Here is an 18,143-nt window from a genome sequence, read left to right on the forward strand (position 1 = left end):
TAATAAACCCAACGTGGCTCGGGAATTCTGGGAGTTGAAGTCCTCCCATCTTAAAGTTGTTGAGGTTGAGAAACAGGGCTCTCGATGAACAGAAAGATATCACAATTCTACATGTGTATGCATGAATGTGGTTTATGCTATGCAGTACGTATTCCTGCTCTAAGCATTTGAAGTACAAATTGGGAAAGTTTTAGCCATCACAAGACAATTGCATCCTTCCTCTTGGAGAATACTTTGGAGAAGAGCAGTCAGATGTTACATTTATACTGTATGTTGGGTCAACGGAGCAAAAGAAAAATAACAAAATTTGTTAAGACAAGGAATTCAATGGAATTGAAGTTGTTTAGACTCAGTATGCTACACTAAACCCACAGCAGGAGCTAGAGGCTTTGCAGCCAACAGCTGAAGAGCCCATGTCAACTATTCAGGCTGGACTGAGTAAACAGGTATAACTGCCATGCTCATGTGAATAAATGCCCTTCAACTATATCTAAGAAAATAAAAAACAAGTTGTCAAAGGTTTGCCGCTGTTGTGACATGCATTGTTTTTTACTTCTAGTAGAATTTGACTTGTTTTATCACTCAACTATAGGCAACTGTACCTTTGGCTAAAACATTTGATGTTCACAAGGGAACATTCCTGGGAGCAATTTGTCTGGATGTGTGTTGTGGGACTGTGCTTCAGGCTACAAATTTGTCACAACTCTCAGTGTACTTTCTGTTCATGATTTAACATAAAGCATCCAAAATATTTGTATGTGCCGAACTGCAAAAGTTTGGCAAGAGTGATAAGAACAATACAGGTAGGCCTTGAGAATTACAGGTAATCTTCCAGGTTGTAATAATGGTCATACAATGGGTTGGTCATGTGGCCGAACAAATTTTAGGTTCTTGCATCAAGTCGTAAGTGTGAACATGTTGGCTGTTAAGCAAACCCATTGTTCGCTGTGGAGCAGTTCTGCTGAAAACGAAGAGCTGGTTTTCTGCAAAACTATCATAAAATGCTGTCATGTGACTGTGGGGCACTGCAAATGGCTATAAATACAGCCGTGTTGCCAATTGCCAGAAGTGCAGTGATGTGACTAGCGGTGGGGGGATAACAATCATTGGAACTTTGAATCCGAGTTGTAAGTTGTAGGTCATAACTTCAGATGGCCAATACCCGCAAGTTGAAGATTACTTGTACAATGTAGAGACTTGTTAAAGAACAATCTGTATTTCCAAGCAGAAAAAGTTCTGATTGAAGATAAAGGCATGAGTTGCTTGACATCTCCTCTGCAGCAAATACTCAAAGGTCTTGTTAAACACAGAATGTAAACCAGTTTTACAAGTTCTTCCATCTGCTTTCTTTATATGTACACTATTTGCTGTTTAAGTAAGTCACAAGAAAGACAATTATGTAAATAACTATAGTTGGCAGCAGTCGTCATTGGTGTGTATTTCTCCTGCCTAAACTTAGCATATGTATAGTGACAGAAAATTTTATATAAAGGTGTTTTTAAATAGTAGTGTAGGGCAGAGTTGGGGTTTTCAAATGGAAAATCTATAAATGGGGCTAGGACAAGTAACCAGGATTCACAGGTATCATAAAAATGATACCAAGTTTAGCAAGAATTATGAAAAATATTTCTTTTCCCAAATGTTGGATGAAAAAGAGGTAATAAGCAAATCAGACCACATTTGTGAATGGTTTTTATCAATGCACACACAAAATGTATATATTTGCACAATCAGAAAAATTAACATCTTCAGTCTGAACACTGTTGATGGGGAAAAAAGATCTGTTAAGTCAACCACTGTAAAGGCAAGCAAATAACTAACATTATTGCCTGACAGTTTGATAGGAAAGTACTGAATCTGTATTCATAATTTCAGTTTCAGGCTGAAATTCAGTGATTCAGAGGAATGGTATAAAGCCTTAACTTTAAAAATGTTTATAGAACTAAACACACAATGGTCTCCCAAGTCAGTCAAATAAAATATGTGCGAGAGAGAGAGAGAGAGAGATTAATCAAGCTCCTTCAAGATTTCAAGAAATTATTTGGTCTTGGTTATCTTTTGTATAAGATTTTTTTTTGGAAAAAACCTCCCTTAAAACCCTATTCTTATGGTGAACACTCTTTCATGGCAGTGTCAACTCATCAAATACAGTACTCTGTTGTTTCAAGACAGAAAGAAAACATGGACATTAAGGCATTACACCGAGCTGCACTGTCTGCTTTTGAGAAATTAGAATCCGTTTAGTTAAACTTGAATACATGGAATGTTGGCACAGGAGCTGCAGTGGGCTGCCACTCTCACCAATTCTTGAAATTGTCTTAACATACATACATTCTGAAATGGCTTTTAATTATACAAATTGAAAACTGGATAAAACTTCCAAATAATAACTAACAGGTAAAATAGGGGTTTGCTTTATTTGTATGTTATGTACAGAATACATTTCTCGTACTATGATGGGGCAGGTCAAATCAACAGCTATAATCTCTAAATTATGCTGCTTTTTTGTGTGTTCTTTTTAACCTGCTGGAGATGATGTGTTCCAAACCAAATGGACAGAACAGACTGGATTTCCTAAGTTGGTTGCACACAATTAAAGAGAGTCTTAAAATCTACAGCCAAGTCAACAGTAATAATTTGTTGATCTTAAGAAAAAAAAGTTATCTTCTTAAATGAAAACATTCTAACTAAAGTCTTACAGCTTTATGAAGATTAATAGTAGTTAAGAGTAGAATGAACTGAAAAAAATCTGTTGTAAGTACCAATCCGAGGCTGAGAATAGTTTGTCATTCAAAATTACTGCATTAAATTACTATTGCAGAAATGGTTACTTACTGAAAACATGCAATCTATCAAACTAATAAGAGAGCTACATTCCTCTATATGTTTGATGACTCCTCAAGACAAAATGTCTGCCAATTGACAAGTTGCTAAAACTTGTGAATCTTTTTATAAGCATACATTATTTAAAACTGGTAGCAAGTTATAGTTTCCTTGAGTTTGCAAATCAAATTATGAACTATTTTATAAAGATGTTTGGCTAAGCTGTATACTTTCGCAAATGAGGAGAAAACGCTGTCAGACCAGTGCACCAGCCAACGTAGAAAATCCAATTGTTTCTGCACAAGATTCAGTCCCAAATGATAGCTGAATTATGACTGTTCGTGTAAAGGTCTACTTTCTTGTTCCTCCTCTTCATCTTCTACTTCTTCTTCATCTTCTTCTTCTTCTTCTTCTTCACAATCCCCTTCATCAGTCTGCTGGTCAAGCTCCTCTTTTGTGATCATTTCAAAATCATTCCCATTGCCGCTACTGTGCTGCGACCGGTCATCTTCCCGCCTGTCACTGTCCGTATCCGAATTCCGCTCTCCTCCAGAGCCTTCTGATCCCAAGCGTCCCTGGGCATTATCAGCTTTGACGTGCTCTTCTTCCTTTTTCTCACTATCAGATTTCTCTTCACTGTCAGATTTTGTCTGCTTTTTGGGTTCTGGTTGCTCCTCTTTCTTTGAGTCAGCCTTTGGTCCTTTGTATTCGTGTGTGTACAGGGGCCGGAAGGAGTCAATGAAGCCTACGTCAGCAGTCAGGTTGGGTAGGAACCAGAAGTGATGTCTTCCTCCAGTTATCAGCCAGATGAGAAGGAAGAGGATGCAACGGGCTGCAAGAAGGAAAGGCCCAAATAAGTTGCTTTTAGAACACAGCTACATTTATAGCAGTACACACTAAACAGAAGCAAAATTGTTTTAATGTTATTGTTTAATCTATTTTTCTGTTTCTTCCCTCTATAAACGTGGCAAAGTGGTCTACAAAATACACAATATTAAACTGACGTGCTTGAATTATGTCATCTATAAAGCATCTCATCAGCCTCCCTCCCCCCCATTGTTTTCATTCTTGAATTTGGAATAAGAGTTTTTCAACAGCAATAGTACTTAAGATTTATATACTGCTCCATAGTGCTTGACAGCACTCTCTCAGCGGTTTACACAATGTCAGCATATTGCCCCCCAACAATCTACGTCCTCATTTTACTGATCTCAGAAGGCTGGAAGGCTGAGTCAACCTTGAGCCAGGCAAGATCGAACTCTTGGTTGTGAGCAGAGTTAGCCTGCAATACTGCATTCTAACCACTGCGCCACTATGGCTCAGTTTTTCAGCTTTCAAGTCCCTATTTCTTTGCATTAAATAATACCAAACAGTGATAATATTCTTTCTGCACAGAGAAAATTTCGCTTCGCAACTACAGAAAGGTTGATTCCAAGTGCCTGAAAATGTATAGACTTTCAAGGAAGAGAATTTGTCCAAATCTTACCATGTATATTTTTACTATTCACCATTGTCCTATATATGTTTCTCATATAGCCTAAAATTTATTGTGAGTGAAAAGGGGTATTTCTATTTGATAAATATTCAAATATGTGCTAGACTGAGACATTGTTGTTTGAAAAGCCATAATTGTACATAAAATGGAAATAAAGTGATAAGATTATTTTCAAAAGACATTTTAAAACCAGGATTTTTAGCCACCCTATAAAATAGGGGTCAACATCCTATCACTGCTTAATTCTGTAATGTACTGATTTGGTCCATGATCATATTAAATGTGAAATGTGAATGACTAAAAGAACAAAAAAAGAGGAAAAATTATGTGTGTTATGGGGAAGCAAAGTCAATGGGGATGCTGGCAGCGAAGGCTGCAAGTTGCACTCATATACTGCCTCACTTAACAACTGCAGCATTTAATGATTATTATTTTTTTATCCCTATTGTGGTCTTAACTTGAGCTTAAATCTCACCTCTGGGGCAGAGAGGCTATTCTAGAGGATTTTAGTACAGAGGGTCGACAAAAGCAGTTCAGCATGAAGGTAAATATTTGGACCCATCATTTTATAAGTCTGAACTGAATACTCTTTGCTTGAGCTTCTTCCTGCCTTTTCCTAATTCCCAAATAAGCAGAATATGGCTTAAGAACCCATAGTAAACCTAGGGACAGAAACAGTTTTTCTGTATAGTTAATGATGTAATTTTTGCAATACTCGCAAAATCAAATTAGATATGGCAGTGGGTTAGGACGCTGAACTTGTCGATCGGAAGGCCGGCAGTTTGGCGGGTCGAATCCCGAGTGCCGCGTAGCAGAGTGAGCGCCTGTTACTCGTCCCAGCTTCTGCCCACCTAGCAGTTCGAAAGCACGTAAAAATGCAAGTAGAAAAATAGGGACCACTACGGTGGGAAGGTAACAGCGTTCCGTGCTAGTCATGCCGGCCACATGACCACGGAGACGTCCTCGGACAAGCGCTGGCTCTTTGGCTATGAAACGGAGATGAGCACCGGCCCCTAGAGTCGGAAACGACTAGCACGCATGTGCGGGGGAACCTTTACCTTTTACCTTTAGAGGGAAGGAGTTACAGACACAAGCCATATTCTACGTACTTTCAATGGACATTCTGAACATTTTGTTAAAATTATTGTTAAAAAGCACAGAAAGGTACAGTTCGGTAGTTTGTAAAGGGTTATAAATCAAAACGATTCATTTTGTCTGCAATTACTAATGCATAAGTAATTAGAATGAATGCCGGCGGGTTATCCCCAGGGGAAGGGCGTTCTCTGTGGGCGCGCCGGCCCTTTGGAACCATCTTCCCACGGAGCTTAGGACTGCCCCCGACCTTCGCTCATTTCGCAGGGATTTGAAAACTTGGCTTTTTGAGCTGTCTGGCCCAGACTGAGGGGTTTTAATTATTTATTAATGGGGTTTTAGTTTAAATTCAGGGACTTAATTTAATTTTAGTTTTAATTGATTTTAACTTTGTATGTATGTATTTTTAATTTTTCCCTGTAAACCGCCCTGAGTCCTACGGGAATAGGGCGGTATACAAGTTTAAATAATAAATAAATAAATAAATAAATAAATAAATAAATCTCAGAGAAGCACCACGTTTACTGACTTTTGACTATTTTGCTACATTTAAGGTCTACTTTTCTAAATCTGCATACTGCAATGCCTTAAAACCAAAAAAACCCCAAATTAAACTGTCCCCCTTACTGCTTTTCCCCCTTACTTTCACATGTTTTTGAGTTTGTTTACATCTAGCTTTTCTTTAATCTCAAGTATCGATTCCGTTTAAATTGATCCACAGACAATTGTATTGAGCTCAAATAAATACAAGTACCAAAATGAAGCAGATAATTGCTACAGAGCTGTATCGTTACCCCCAACCTCATCCCCAGACGTGGCTGAAATAGAGAGATACTTCAGGTTTATGGCTATAAATACTGTAAATGGATTTGCTAGCCACAATCTAGCCTCTCAGCCACGCCAGACCAGGCCACTTTTTCTGTGATCTAAATGCAGCTAATTGACAATAAGAGAGGAAAAGGGTTTTGTTTTTTGTTTTTTCCCCCCTAGGACAGCAGCAAAGCTAATAGAAGAATTTCATGCACAGCTCCTAAAACAAGACATGGTTGCAAAAGCAATCAAGAAGGCAAGACTTCTCTCTTGGGACTGGTGCACTTAGTTTATCCCATGAGACAGAAAAAGCAACTGGTATATCCAAATTACCTCATAGCTCAAAAGAAGCTCATTTGCAGCCAGCTCAATGCTGACATACCGTGGCCATCTAAGAAATATGCACATCCGGAACTTTCAAGAGGCTGAAAAGATGCAAAGATGGGGCCATAGAAAGAGAAACAGAGAAACAAACCAACACTTACCCACTGCCAGAAGAAGAATGCTTGCCACAAAACAGCCTGCACCTACGCTGAGATAATAAACGCCTACACGCATCTCCGCAGGCCAAAGTGGGAACAGAGTTGCAGCTATAACAGCAGTCACTGTCAAAAAGATAAATAGATATATATATATATGTGTGTGTGTGTTTGTGAGTGTGTGTATATATGTGTGTGTGCGTATGTATGTGTATATGTATATGTGTTTGTATGTACACACACATACACACACACACACACACACACATACACGAGAATGACTGAGCAATTTAAATTTGGTTTTGAATATTTAGCTTCCAGTCTCATTGATTAAATCTATCAATGATGTTCAGGAACGTGCTATTCTTTCGCCAATCCCTGTGGAGGAATCCTGGCCCACAATATTTCTAGTTATGGGCTTTTAGAATCTATGTGTGAGAACTTCACTGTGATGGCAGCTTAAGTTTCTAACATTTAAATAGAGCAGGTCTGATCCTGATTGTTTAAGGAGGCCTTTAAACAATTCTGATTATTTAAAGAGGTACTCACCAATAGGTCTTAATTATCCCTTTAATTAAATTGACTGATTATTTTGCCAGAGACATTTTGGGTAACTTTCTTCATGCAATAAATGAAACAATCACTTTTTTTCCCCTCCCAAGCATATACCCATTACACCCCCAGGAAATTCTGAAAACATTCTGTGGCAAAGACAAAAATGATCTGGCTCCATACTTGCCTATGCATAAATTCATTCATATTAATAACATTAACATCATTTAGAAGCATTGGAAACCATATTCCGTAAGTATATTGTGGGTGGCATTCATACAATCATCTCGCCTTTCTATGAATAGGGAATGTCTTTGAAAATTTCTAGGGAGACAAGGTTTCTGTTGTCCATATCCATTTCAATATCAACCTTATAATTTCAGACTCTAGGTGTAAAACTTGAAATGGAACAATTCTCATCCGTGTCTTTAACATTAAGCAATTCTGAAAAGTGGATTGGCAAAAGTGCTGTGGTAAATTTTTCTTAAAATAGCAGTGTTACATGCATATGTTAATTATTATTTGGGTAACTAGGCAGCCAAACTACTTAACAGAATTCCTCACATCTGAATAATTTGATTTATTAAAAAAAACCTTGCTGCCTATAGATCAGGTGTCAAAATGGCGGCCCGTGGACTGGATGCACCACATGTAGGCCACGCCCACCCCAGCTCTGTAAAGGCAAAAAAAGATCAAGATACGTCACGTGACGCGACTGAGTTTGACACCCGTGCTATAGATAGTTCTAGTTTAGTTGTCATCACACTTGAATTCTCTTTTGCAAATGTTATACATTTGGAATAAAGTAACAATCACAAAACTGGGGCAGAAATTTTTAGCTCTACTATACCTTTAACATATTCAAAACAATATTTCATATTCTAGTATTTAATTGAGGCTCTTAAAAAGTTTACCATCAACTTGTGTAGGTTTTTCCCCCCCCCCTTCTCTTTCTTTACTAGATCTGGGATTCTGAAGCAGGTGGTACAACATAGTTTTGATGAAACAAGTAAACACTTTTTTAAAAATGGCCCTTGGGAAAGACACAGATGTGTTAAGAAACAGACAGCTTGTTTATAAGTTTGGATATTTCACTCATTAATGCTCCTTCTGACTCACCAAGTATGAGGCCCATTGCAAATGTTTTAAAATGAACTGGGTCATAGATCCATACATATACCTGAAAGGAGAATAGTTATGCAAATATTAAAGCAGATCCAGAAAGGTAAAGAAAATAGCTTATGAGAAAGCTAACTGGATACTGTATGTCAGGGGTGTCAAACTCAATTTCATTGAGGGCCGCATCAGCATTGCGGTTGCCCTCAAGGGGCCGGGTGGGTATGGCCAGGGTGGGCGTGGCCTACTGGGTGGGTGTGGCTAGAGTGCATATGGCCTGCTGGGTGGGCGTGGCCAGCTCTACATCGTTCGCATCAAGGGTGCCTATGGGGGCCTGGGCAGGAGTGGGACAGATCTGGGGGTCTCTGGCAGAAGGAGGGTCTCTGGGCCAGGGTCAAGGCAGTGGGGGCCGTTCCCTCACTGTTTCCAGGATGGCTTCGCGGGCCACATGAAACCACTTCGCGGGCCGGATCTGGCCCCCGGGCCTTGTGTTTGACATGTCTGCTGTATGTCATTTTCTAGCATTAATTTTGATAATTTCGAGTATGGCACAGAAAGACACAAGAAAAATTATTCTGGACAAGACCAAATTTCAATCTAGTCAGTGCTCTGTTTTCCATAGCAAAATATCATTTCAGTGTCATACAACATACAGTATATGAATTATGTGGATTACATAAATCTAACCAGGCTGTAGGGAGCTGATGGGGATTCTGTTCCAACAGGATAAAATTCAAACTAATCAAATCTAAGTTATACAAACAAGCAAATCTCCTCCTTCAGTTTCATATACAGTATAAGAGGATTTACACTGATCCTGATTTCTCAGGAAAGAGACATTATTAATGATATCTTTGGTAGCTCAGTGAAAACATTAACTAAGAGTGAATTTATGGGAAATGATCCATAAATTTAAAAAGCCAGCCTTGTAAATGCCATTACATACATTGATAATGTGCACTGTACTGCTTGGCCATGTGCAAAACATAATTAAGAGATTCCAGTTTATCTTGGAGCACTTATGAAGGCAACAAAGGGGAAACAACTAATTAAAAACGGGAAAGATAAAAATCTGTAAAAATTAGGGTTGCCATACCAAAAAAGGAACTTTTCTCCTTTCACGGGACTGGAAGAGTTAGCCAACTGAGTAGAAATAGATTCAAGGCAAAGAAAAATGAATCAAATCTAAAACAACCTATGTTAGATTGGTATCAAATTTATTCATGAAGAATGTAAATTCATGAGCCTTGGTGGAGCAGTGGGCTAATGCCTCCTTCAGTAACACCAGCGGCCTGCAATTAGTGCAGGTTCGCATCCCCCAGGCTCAAGGTTGACTCAGCCTTCCATCCTTCCCAGGTAGGTAAAATGAGGACCCAGATTGTTGGGGGCAATAAGCTGACTTTGTAATAATGCCGCTTGGGGGGGGGGGGGGCGAAAGCCCTAACAAGCAGGCATTTACATAGAATGAAGGCTACTGCTAAGCTTGTAAGCCACCCTGAGTCTTCGGAGAAGGGCGGGATATAAATGGAATTAAAATAAAATAAATAAAATAAAATATTAACAACCATAGCAGATTCAGAGATGTTAAACATCTGAATACCAATTCTAAGAAGGCAAATTGGAAAGCTTCTTTCTCTGGGCCAATTTCCTCAAGTTTATTGAAAGCCAAGTTAAAACTAGACAGCAACAATTCCTGACATTTATGGCAACATTACAAAAACCGCACTGAGCAAGAAACAGGGGAAAAACACATGCAACAATGAGTATACCCTGGATGAAGAAAATCTGATAACTTGTCAGTATTACAGATCCAGTATTCTGCAAAACATGTAAAAGGAATTCCATAGCTCTCCTCTGCAATTCTGGGACGGGTGCTATGTGTGCTTTCAGCACGCACTGAAACACTGCATTGACTAAATACGGTTTTCTTAATGAATGCAATTCAAGCTGGCGAGAAAATTCTTTAAGCAAAGAGGAATTTCGCAAAAGCTGAACTGTAGCAACTTCCTAACTGTAAGCTTTACTTTATAAATATAAAAGTAGATTTAGGAGGATTAGATGACAATCGGGAATATCAGTGTATCGTTCCAATACACTATTATCTACCAAAGACTATGTTATCAATGATTACAGTACCAACTGCTGCCAGACAGAAATATTACTGTTAACGGATCCTTAATATACACCCATTTCATTTGGTTTGTGTTACCCCTGGAAATATATGCAATTTTTCACATGGCACAGGTTTTATTTATTTGGAACTAAGAGAGACGCTTGGCAATTGCACAACTGTGCAATAAAATATGCATATTATAAAGACTCAATAAAATAAACATAACACATAAAACAATCTATATCCATCACTTTACATGTATGATTAAGTACACATCCCAAGGGTTGTGTGTTAAAACATTGGGATATATATACGAAAGATGAAAAATCAGTCATAATTTAATTCTTTTTAATTTCATAATACTGTACTTTTATTGTATATTTTTATTGTTTTTATCCTTTGCTATTGTTATGTTTACATTTTCCCCTTTTATTGTTGTAAGCCACCCAGAGGTGCCCCCTGGTGAGCTGGGCAGCAAATTATATTTAACAAATAAACAAAAAATTTGGGGATATATTGTAAAATTTTGTTTTTGTAAAACTCTTTAATAAAAAAAACAAATAAACAAAGTTGAGAAGAATGCATGATTATTTCAGCTATGCACATGGTACAAGATTAGGATTATTAATAAATATTTACTGAAAAAAATAATATGAAGAAGGGGTTTTTTAAAAATGAGATGCTTATAGGCATTCTGGGAAGCACAGGACAGGCTATTAGTGTACATATTCAATTTTGTTGTTAAAAACATTTGGCTTTAAAACTTGTCTAATGGATATGCTAAACCTATGGCAGATGTAATATAATTTTAAGAATCTGACTATTCCTTAAAATACAACTCTTGAATTATATCCATTGATCTGTATCCAAGATATGTGTTTTTTTTAACTGACAGAAAATTCACCTTTATATTTATGGACAAGCGGTCTTGCTAGAACATCTTATGCAGTAATATGTAGGGTCTTGCAACAGATAAGGGATCAACAGCAACATTGGTAATCTAGCTCAACAGCTGCAGCAAATAATTGCCTATTGCTTTTATATTATTATTATCTTTTTATACAGTACTGTTTATTGTTCAGCTCTTCATAGGCTAATTCATAGGCTAATGTAAGACTCTTGGCATGAATAAAGAATTTATTTATTCACACAGAATCATGCCTTCATCTGTTTCTTATTAATCTGATACTAGCACATCAAGAAGAATGCAATTATATTAGAGAATTCACCAAATTGTGTACAGATTTTGAACACCAGCCTCAATTAAGTCTCAACTGATGGAAGGTTAGCTTCTAAAGGCAATAGAGGTGAATCAATGTTTTCTAAGCAACAATGGTTTGCCCTCATGGTTTCTCCCTATCTCTTAGGGTGACACTTTTTTCTAGATTACAACCTTGGAATTTCCTGAAGTTTTCTCATGCAGATTCTAACCACATCTAACAGTATATTGGTTTTTTGAGATCAGCTAAAATTAATTAAGTGCCACCACCTGCTGTGACAAGCGTTACAGTTTCAGAAGAGATAACATACCTCATTTCCATCCAGAAAGACTTGATCCTCATGAGGCTCAAGTTTAAATTTTCTCTTTGTCTCTTTCTTCTTAGGTGTACCAGGGGTCTCATCCTAACAGTATATAATGGGAACATGAAGAATGAAATAGAGTTCATAAGTGTATCTCTAGTAAGTATTCAAATTATTTTAGAGAGATAATAAGCCTCCTTTCATCTCTCTGCTGCTAATTATTTTTGTCTGAAACAACTAAATTCAGGAGAAAGATAAGATTCAATTTTTCTGCTATGATATCTTTAAAATAGATGCCTTTAAATTCATAATTTCCCACTTCATTTCCTCCATACAGATCAGGGAATTTAATCTTAGTTAAAAATAAATATTAGATATTTACTATGCAATCTTACTGATTGCTCAGTAAGTAAGATATCCACTGATTGTTCTACTCACTGAGTCTCTTTTTTTCCCCTTAGAACATCAAGTTACATAGTATGGTGAGCTCTTACTACCTGAATATCTTTTTTAAAACCAAAAAACAAACTGCACTCTTTTGAAACAGCAAACTGACTATACTCACTGGAGCAAAATTTGAAACAGCTCAGCATTCATGCTTTATATCACGCTTCAGATATTCAAAATTGATGTTTTCTAAGACTGAAATGCTTGAAAAATTATTATTCAAAATTGCCAAGTTTTGTTCAAAGGTCATGCTGTAATTTTGTTTGAGACTGAGAACATGGCTCTTTCAAACTGATTTTTGCATATATCTACTGCATATATCTACTGTGAACTCTCTCCAAAATATGGTATCACCATCCACCCCCAAAAAGGGGGGATAACTAGCACTTGATCTAGCAATAGTTAAAGCAGAGATGGAGAACCTGGGTCAACCAGATTTCTTGGAATTTATTATCATTTTTGAAGATACGTTATCAGTGATATAAGTGTCTTATAAATACTGTAACAAACAGGTTGTGTCAAGACTAAAACAATTATGTTGCCTGTGTAGATAATCCTTTAATGAAACTTAGGAAAGTTCAGCTAATACAAGCCTCTGCTGTTAATACACAGGTAGGACAGTTGATGTCTCATTACACTACACCCTTTTTTCAGTTAGACCGGTTAACAAGTATGTTTGAAATGTACCATCACAGAACATAACCACCTCAGGATGGCCCATCGAAACGTTCCTAAAATAGGTCATCCCAGGTATAATCAGAAATGGTCTAATGAGAGGTCAGAAAATTCCATAAAATAAAATTTTGCACATCCCTATAAGTTGGTAATTTGTTTTCAGGATCACATTTGCCATGAGGCTGCAAATATTTAAAGCTCTAAATAGTGCTTCCAAAAATATATATCACTACATGAACTTGAAAAGGAATGGCAGGCACACACAAGTTCTGTGAACTTTATACAGTAGGGAAACGAAAACCAGGTTAGGAAATCTAAGTGCACAGATGCATGTGGAGCCCTGATTTAATTTTTCACGTATTTTAAAATTAGAGTTCCATCTTAACTAAATAAGATTTCTTATAGTAAGCTCGCTCTCAGCTAAATGTGGGGAACTACGCTCACCTTCTTGCCCTCTTCTTTTTCACCATCCTTCCTTTTCTCTTTTTCTTTTTTAGCCTTTTCTTCTTTTCCACTATCCTTCTTGCTCTTCTTCTCATCTTCCTTTCCACTCTCAGTCTTTCCTTTCTCTTTTTCCTTTTCTTTCTTTGTGTCCTTGTCGGGTTTCATTTTCATCACTTTTAGTGCTCGGTGAAAAAACTGTTTCTTTAGAAGTCTTTAAAAGAAAAATAAATTTGCATTTTATTTGAGAAGATAACGTACCAGGAAATAAATGGTATTGTAGCTTTTGAAATACAACTTCGATCAAGCAAATGGATGATTTACTATTTCTCTTGGTGGATTCTCTAGAATGTAGCAAAACACACATACCATTAAAAAAATTAAATCTATTTGGAACAGAATTTGAGCTTGACTCCATATTGGCACTGTTTTATAAATCTTCTTGGAAATATGATTAAGAAAAATGTATGTATTTTCTATAGTCATATATGAACAATATATACATTTCCAACTGGTTATTATTTTACAAGGAATATGTATGTCTATTATTAAATACATGTATAGGGTCATCAACATTAAAAAACAGACTCATTTTATAATGGTCCTATTTTGACAACCTAACTAACCTAACCCAAGAGCAAAGGAATTCCTCATACAATGTGTGATTAAAAAAAAGTTTCTTCAACATTGTCATTTATGAACAGTTTATTTCACTTCTACAAAACATTAAAGATTTCAGACATGGATTACTGAACAACTTTTCTTCAACTCATATAATCTCTGAAAACTTGCCTTTGCGGTGCAATTACTAACAAAAGACTACCAAGTGTGTCATTTCTACTGCCGTAATTTTTCCCCTAGCTTAACTAAGCATAGTATAATTAAAAACAAATTTCAGTTAGTCTTTTTTTAACACACTCTGGATTAAATTCCAACATGCCTGCCCAAAGGTGCTGTTGAAGGAGCAAAAGTTTATAAACCCAACTTTTCTCTTTGAAGCATTCCCCAAAGCTGCCCTGGAGGGTCAAGGGGATCCTGAAAAGGAAGAACGGGAGCTGCAGGCAAAAAAGAAAGCGATGGAAATCACCCATCTCATCTTATCCAGCAAAAACCAGGACATGTACTTTGCCTAAGGATCTTTTGGGTGCTATCATCAACATGTATTTAATTTCACTCAATGTTGTCCAATTCTCAGCAACTGCTTGGACACTGCCCGGCAGTTTTCTTTGCAAGGGAAGAGATTTACCATTGCCATCTTTCTAGAGCTGAGGGAATGACTGGCCCAAGGTCACCTAGCTGACTTTTGAGTCTTAAGGTGGGACTAGAACTCATAATTTCCTGATTTCTAGCCTTATGCCTTAACCACTACACTAACTGGTTCTCAATGTATTTATAAATATGCATTTAGCAATATTCACAACGTTTATGATGACTTTTAGATAACAGGATCTCTCCTACCTGTTACAATAATCCACTACTGACTCTCGAGTTGTAAACAGAGCTTCTTCTCCTTTCTTGGCTTTTGCCCACTTAGAATCCAAAAGGCAGTCCACAGCTTTGGAAGCTAATTGGGGTAGGGTAAAGAAAAGATATACAACTTTCAAAAGAGTGCCGAGCATGGAAATGTGGTTGAAGTTTAATGTCCTTTGATCCCAGTTGGGCGAGCATTGAGGGGCTTTTGCCTAGAAACTGCTATATTAGCAACCCTATTAAGATAAGCACCCAAATAGGAGCGGTTTCGACTGAGCCCAAACTTAACTCATAAAATAATCTGGATTGTTTTTATTAAATTACTTGTGCAAAATAAAGATTTGAATAAAAATCTTTCAGTGGTACTGGTTTCAACCCAAACAAGCCACCCATGAAATCTGGGATGCATTTTTATAAATCTGGAGTTGCGAAGAGTTCTGTGCTAACTCCCAGAATTTAAATGTTATAACTTTACAATTCTACTCAATTGTCAACTGAAAACAATTCTAGTGGAAGAAATGGAGAAGACAACATTTTGGCACATTATGTCTCCTCTGTGGCAGCCATTTCCTGTTCCCATTCCATTTATTACCTATTCTAAGCTTTAATCTAAAAATGAACAGATATTCTGGAATATGTTAAGAAAGCATGCGAGATGTTAGATGTCAAGCTTTCTCTCTTTTTAAAAAATTAAAATCTGAGTAATTGTAAGAAAGACTGTGGTATTTCAGGAGTGTTTTTAAAACATTGTACAAAACAATTAGGGAATTAAAGCAGTTCCACTTTGAAGAATAACTAGTATTTGCCACCTCTTGTCTTGAACTAAAAGTGAGAGATATCCAAAATATATAAAATCATGGCTGGTGTGAAAAATATGTGCCAAAGTTTTATTCCCACATCCCACAATATCAGAAAAGAACCAGGTAAAAAAAATGAGGGAATAAAAGAAATATTTCTTTTACTTAAAGTGGTGGTGGTGGAAAGATGTCGGTTAAAGCAGAATGTCTATGAAATGGAACAGATTTGTTGTATTTGCCTTTTTCCTATTAAACACCTTTTAGGAATTACAGACAAACAAAATGATACATGGATGGAGGTTGTTATATTCGAAGTCCAAACAATTTGAAGTCATTCCATTATCAAGTTTTTTGCCATGCCGAAGTTGAAATTTATTGTTATTCACCTATGGTGATAGCATCAAATTATGAATGGTTCTAAAAGTTCTGAAATAACCATTTGGTGGTTCAAATTTTGGACAAAACCAAACCTGGGTATGAACAGCAGGGCAAGGGCTGCTACAAAAACAAGTAGATCCAGAGGGCATTTAAAACCACAAATCTATATTAAATATATGCATTGTATATATGTAGCAAAAGGTAGTGAAGCTGATATAAAAGAATTCTAGGTATAGATAAGTGCTCTGTACCAAATGCAAGCCCTATTTATAGTAAAATCAAGATTTATATTCTTCTGTCTTTTTCCTCCATCTGTGAAATGCAGTGAGTGCAAAGCAGCTTTCTTTTGAGCAGCAGGGGCTTCTTATCTCTCCCCTTTGTTTTGGTAACCAATTAATCTGATTTAAACTGCTGCTTCTGGCTTTGTGAACAGGAGTGTCTCCCACACTGCCCTCAGCAGTTTGCAGTATGGCACACATAGCAGTGCATCTACCTTCCGTTTCCCCAATGACTTCCATTTCCCCTTTGTTGTTGTTAGCTGCGAAGACGTGTCCGACCCATTGCGACCCTATGGACAACGTTCCTCCAGGCCTTCCTGTCCTCTACCATCTTCTGGAGTCCATTGAAGCTCACGCCTACTGCTTCAGTGACTCCATCCAGCCACCTCATTCTCTGTCATCCCCTTCTTCTCTTGCCCTCAACCTTTCCCAGCATTAGGCTCTTCTCCAGTGAATCCTTCCTTCTCATTAGGTGGCCAAAGTATTTGAGTTTCAACTTCAGGATCTTGCCTTCTAAAGAGCAGTCAGGGTTGATCTCCTCTAGGACTGACCAGTTTGATTGCCTTGCAGTCCAAGGAACTCGCAGGAGTCTTCTCCAGCACCATAGTTCAAAGGCCTCAATTCTTTGGCGCTCAGCCTTTCTTATGGTCCAACCTTCATAGCCATACATTGCAACTGGAAAGACCATAGCCTTGACTATACACACTTTTGTTGACAGGGTGATGTCTCTGCTTTTTAGTGTGCTGTCTAGATTTGTCATGGCTTTCCTCCCGAGGAGCAAACGTCTTTTAATTTCTTGACTACGGTCCCCATCTGCAGTGATCTTGGAGTGTCTTTATCTTTTGTCTATGTCTTAGCACAGCATACTTTCTGCCTCTTATATAGCTGTTCTTCTTTTCCTTCATTTTCATCACCAATGTCTCAGTGCATCAAATCCCCCTAACCTGTCTTGACTCCAATCTTCCTAGCAGTGTCTTCTTCCCTCACAACAGTCACTGTCAATTCCATTTGTGGCACATCCTTTAAGAACCATTCTCCAGTCCTTCTAGCTGCTAATTACCCTGGCTTCCCCCCCCCCTTAACCACTTCTTTCAGAACCAAATCTCTTGAATGTAACAATGTCTGATAAAGAACAGAGATGGCCAGGCTGAACCGGAAGGTTAGGGTTAGGGAGGGGTCAAATGCATCATCAGTCATGAATACCTTCATGCCCACAAGAGATCTAAGTCCAGCCTACCTTGAATTCCTTCTGTTCTTAACTCACAGTAATTTTCCTTGACCATTAGTAGTTCAGATTCTTGTAGAGAGCTTAAGCTTACAATAAATCTTTATATGCATTTGAACTGCCTGGATTTTTTATTTCCTTGGTGCTTGACAGAACGTTGGATTAAATGGCCGTTGGTCAAGCTTTTATTTTAAATATAATTTTTATTGAACACATTTTAACTAACAATGCAAATATTAGGCTAGAAACAGAGAAAGGTATGCGAGGTATACATAGATGAAAGTTTTACATTAGAATTATACGAAGTGATTTGTGGAATTGGAATGGAAGAAAATGCCTATCAAACTGTTACTCTTTAATGCATAGTCCATACATTACTTTTTTGAAACATCCAGCACATTTTAACAAGTTCCTGTGTTCACTGGGGATTT

At 37.5% G+C, this 18,143-nt stretch overlaps 1 protein-coding gene across 2 annotated transcripts in view; it reads right to left on the minus strand.

The window, feature by feature from the left end:
- Nucleotides 1–1,681: 1,681 nt before the first annotated feature.
- The window catches only part of SEC62 (SEC62 homolog, preprotein translocation factor), a 29,062-nt gene continuing 12,600 nt past the window's right edge, over nucleotides 1,682–18,143 (minus strand). For both annotated transcript variants that reach the window (XM_083363347.1, XM_083363348.1), the window contains 6 exons: nucleotides 15,023–15,128; nucleotides 13,568–13,778; nucleotides 12,011–12,103; nucleotides 8,371–8,431; nucleotides 6,706–6,825; nucleotides 1,682–3,655 (listed from right to left, as the gene is read on the minus strand). In XM_083363347.1, the coding sequence (XP_083219473.1) occupies nucleotides 3,153–3,655; nucleotides 6,706–6,825; nucleotides 8,371–8,431; nucleotides 12,011–12,103; nucleotides 13,568–13,778; nucleotides 15,023–15,128 (1,094 nt within the window). In that variant the 3' untranslated portion in view covers nucleotides 1,682–3,152. The remainder of the gene's footprint in view (nucleotides 3,656–6,705; nucleotides 6,826–8,370; nucleotides 8,432–12,010; nucleotides 12,104–13,567; nucleotides 13,779–15,022; nucleotides 15,129–18,143) is intronic.

Source organism: Vipera ursinii, assembly GCF_947247035.1.
Source record: "Vipera ursinii genome assembly, chromosome: 5".
Classification (NCBI taxonomy): Eukaryota; Metazoa; Chordata; class Lepidosauria; order Squamata; family Viperidae; genus Vipera; species Vipera ursinii.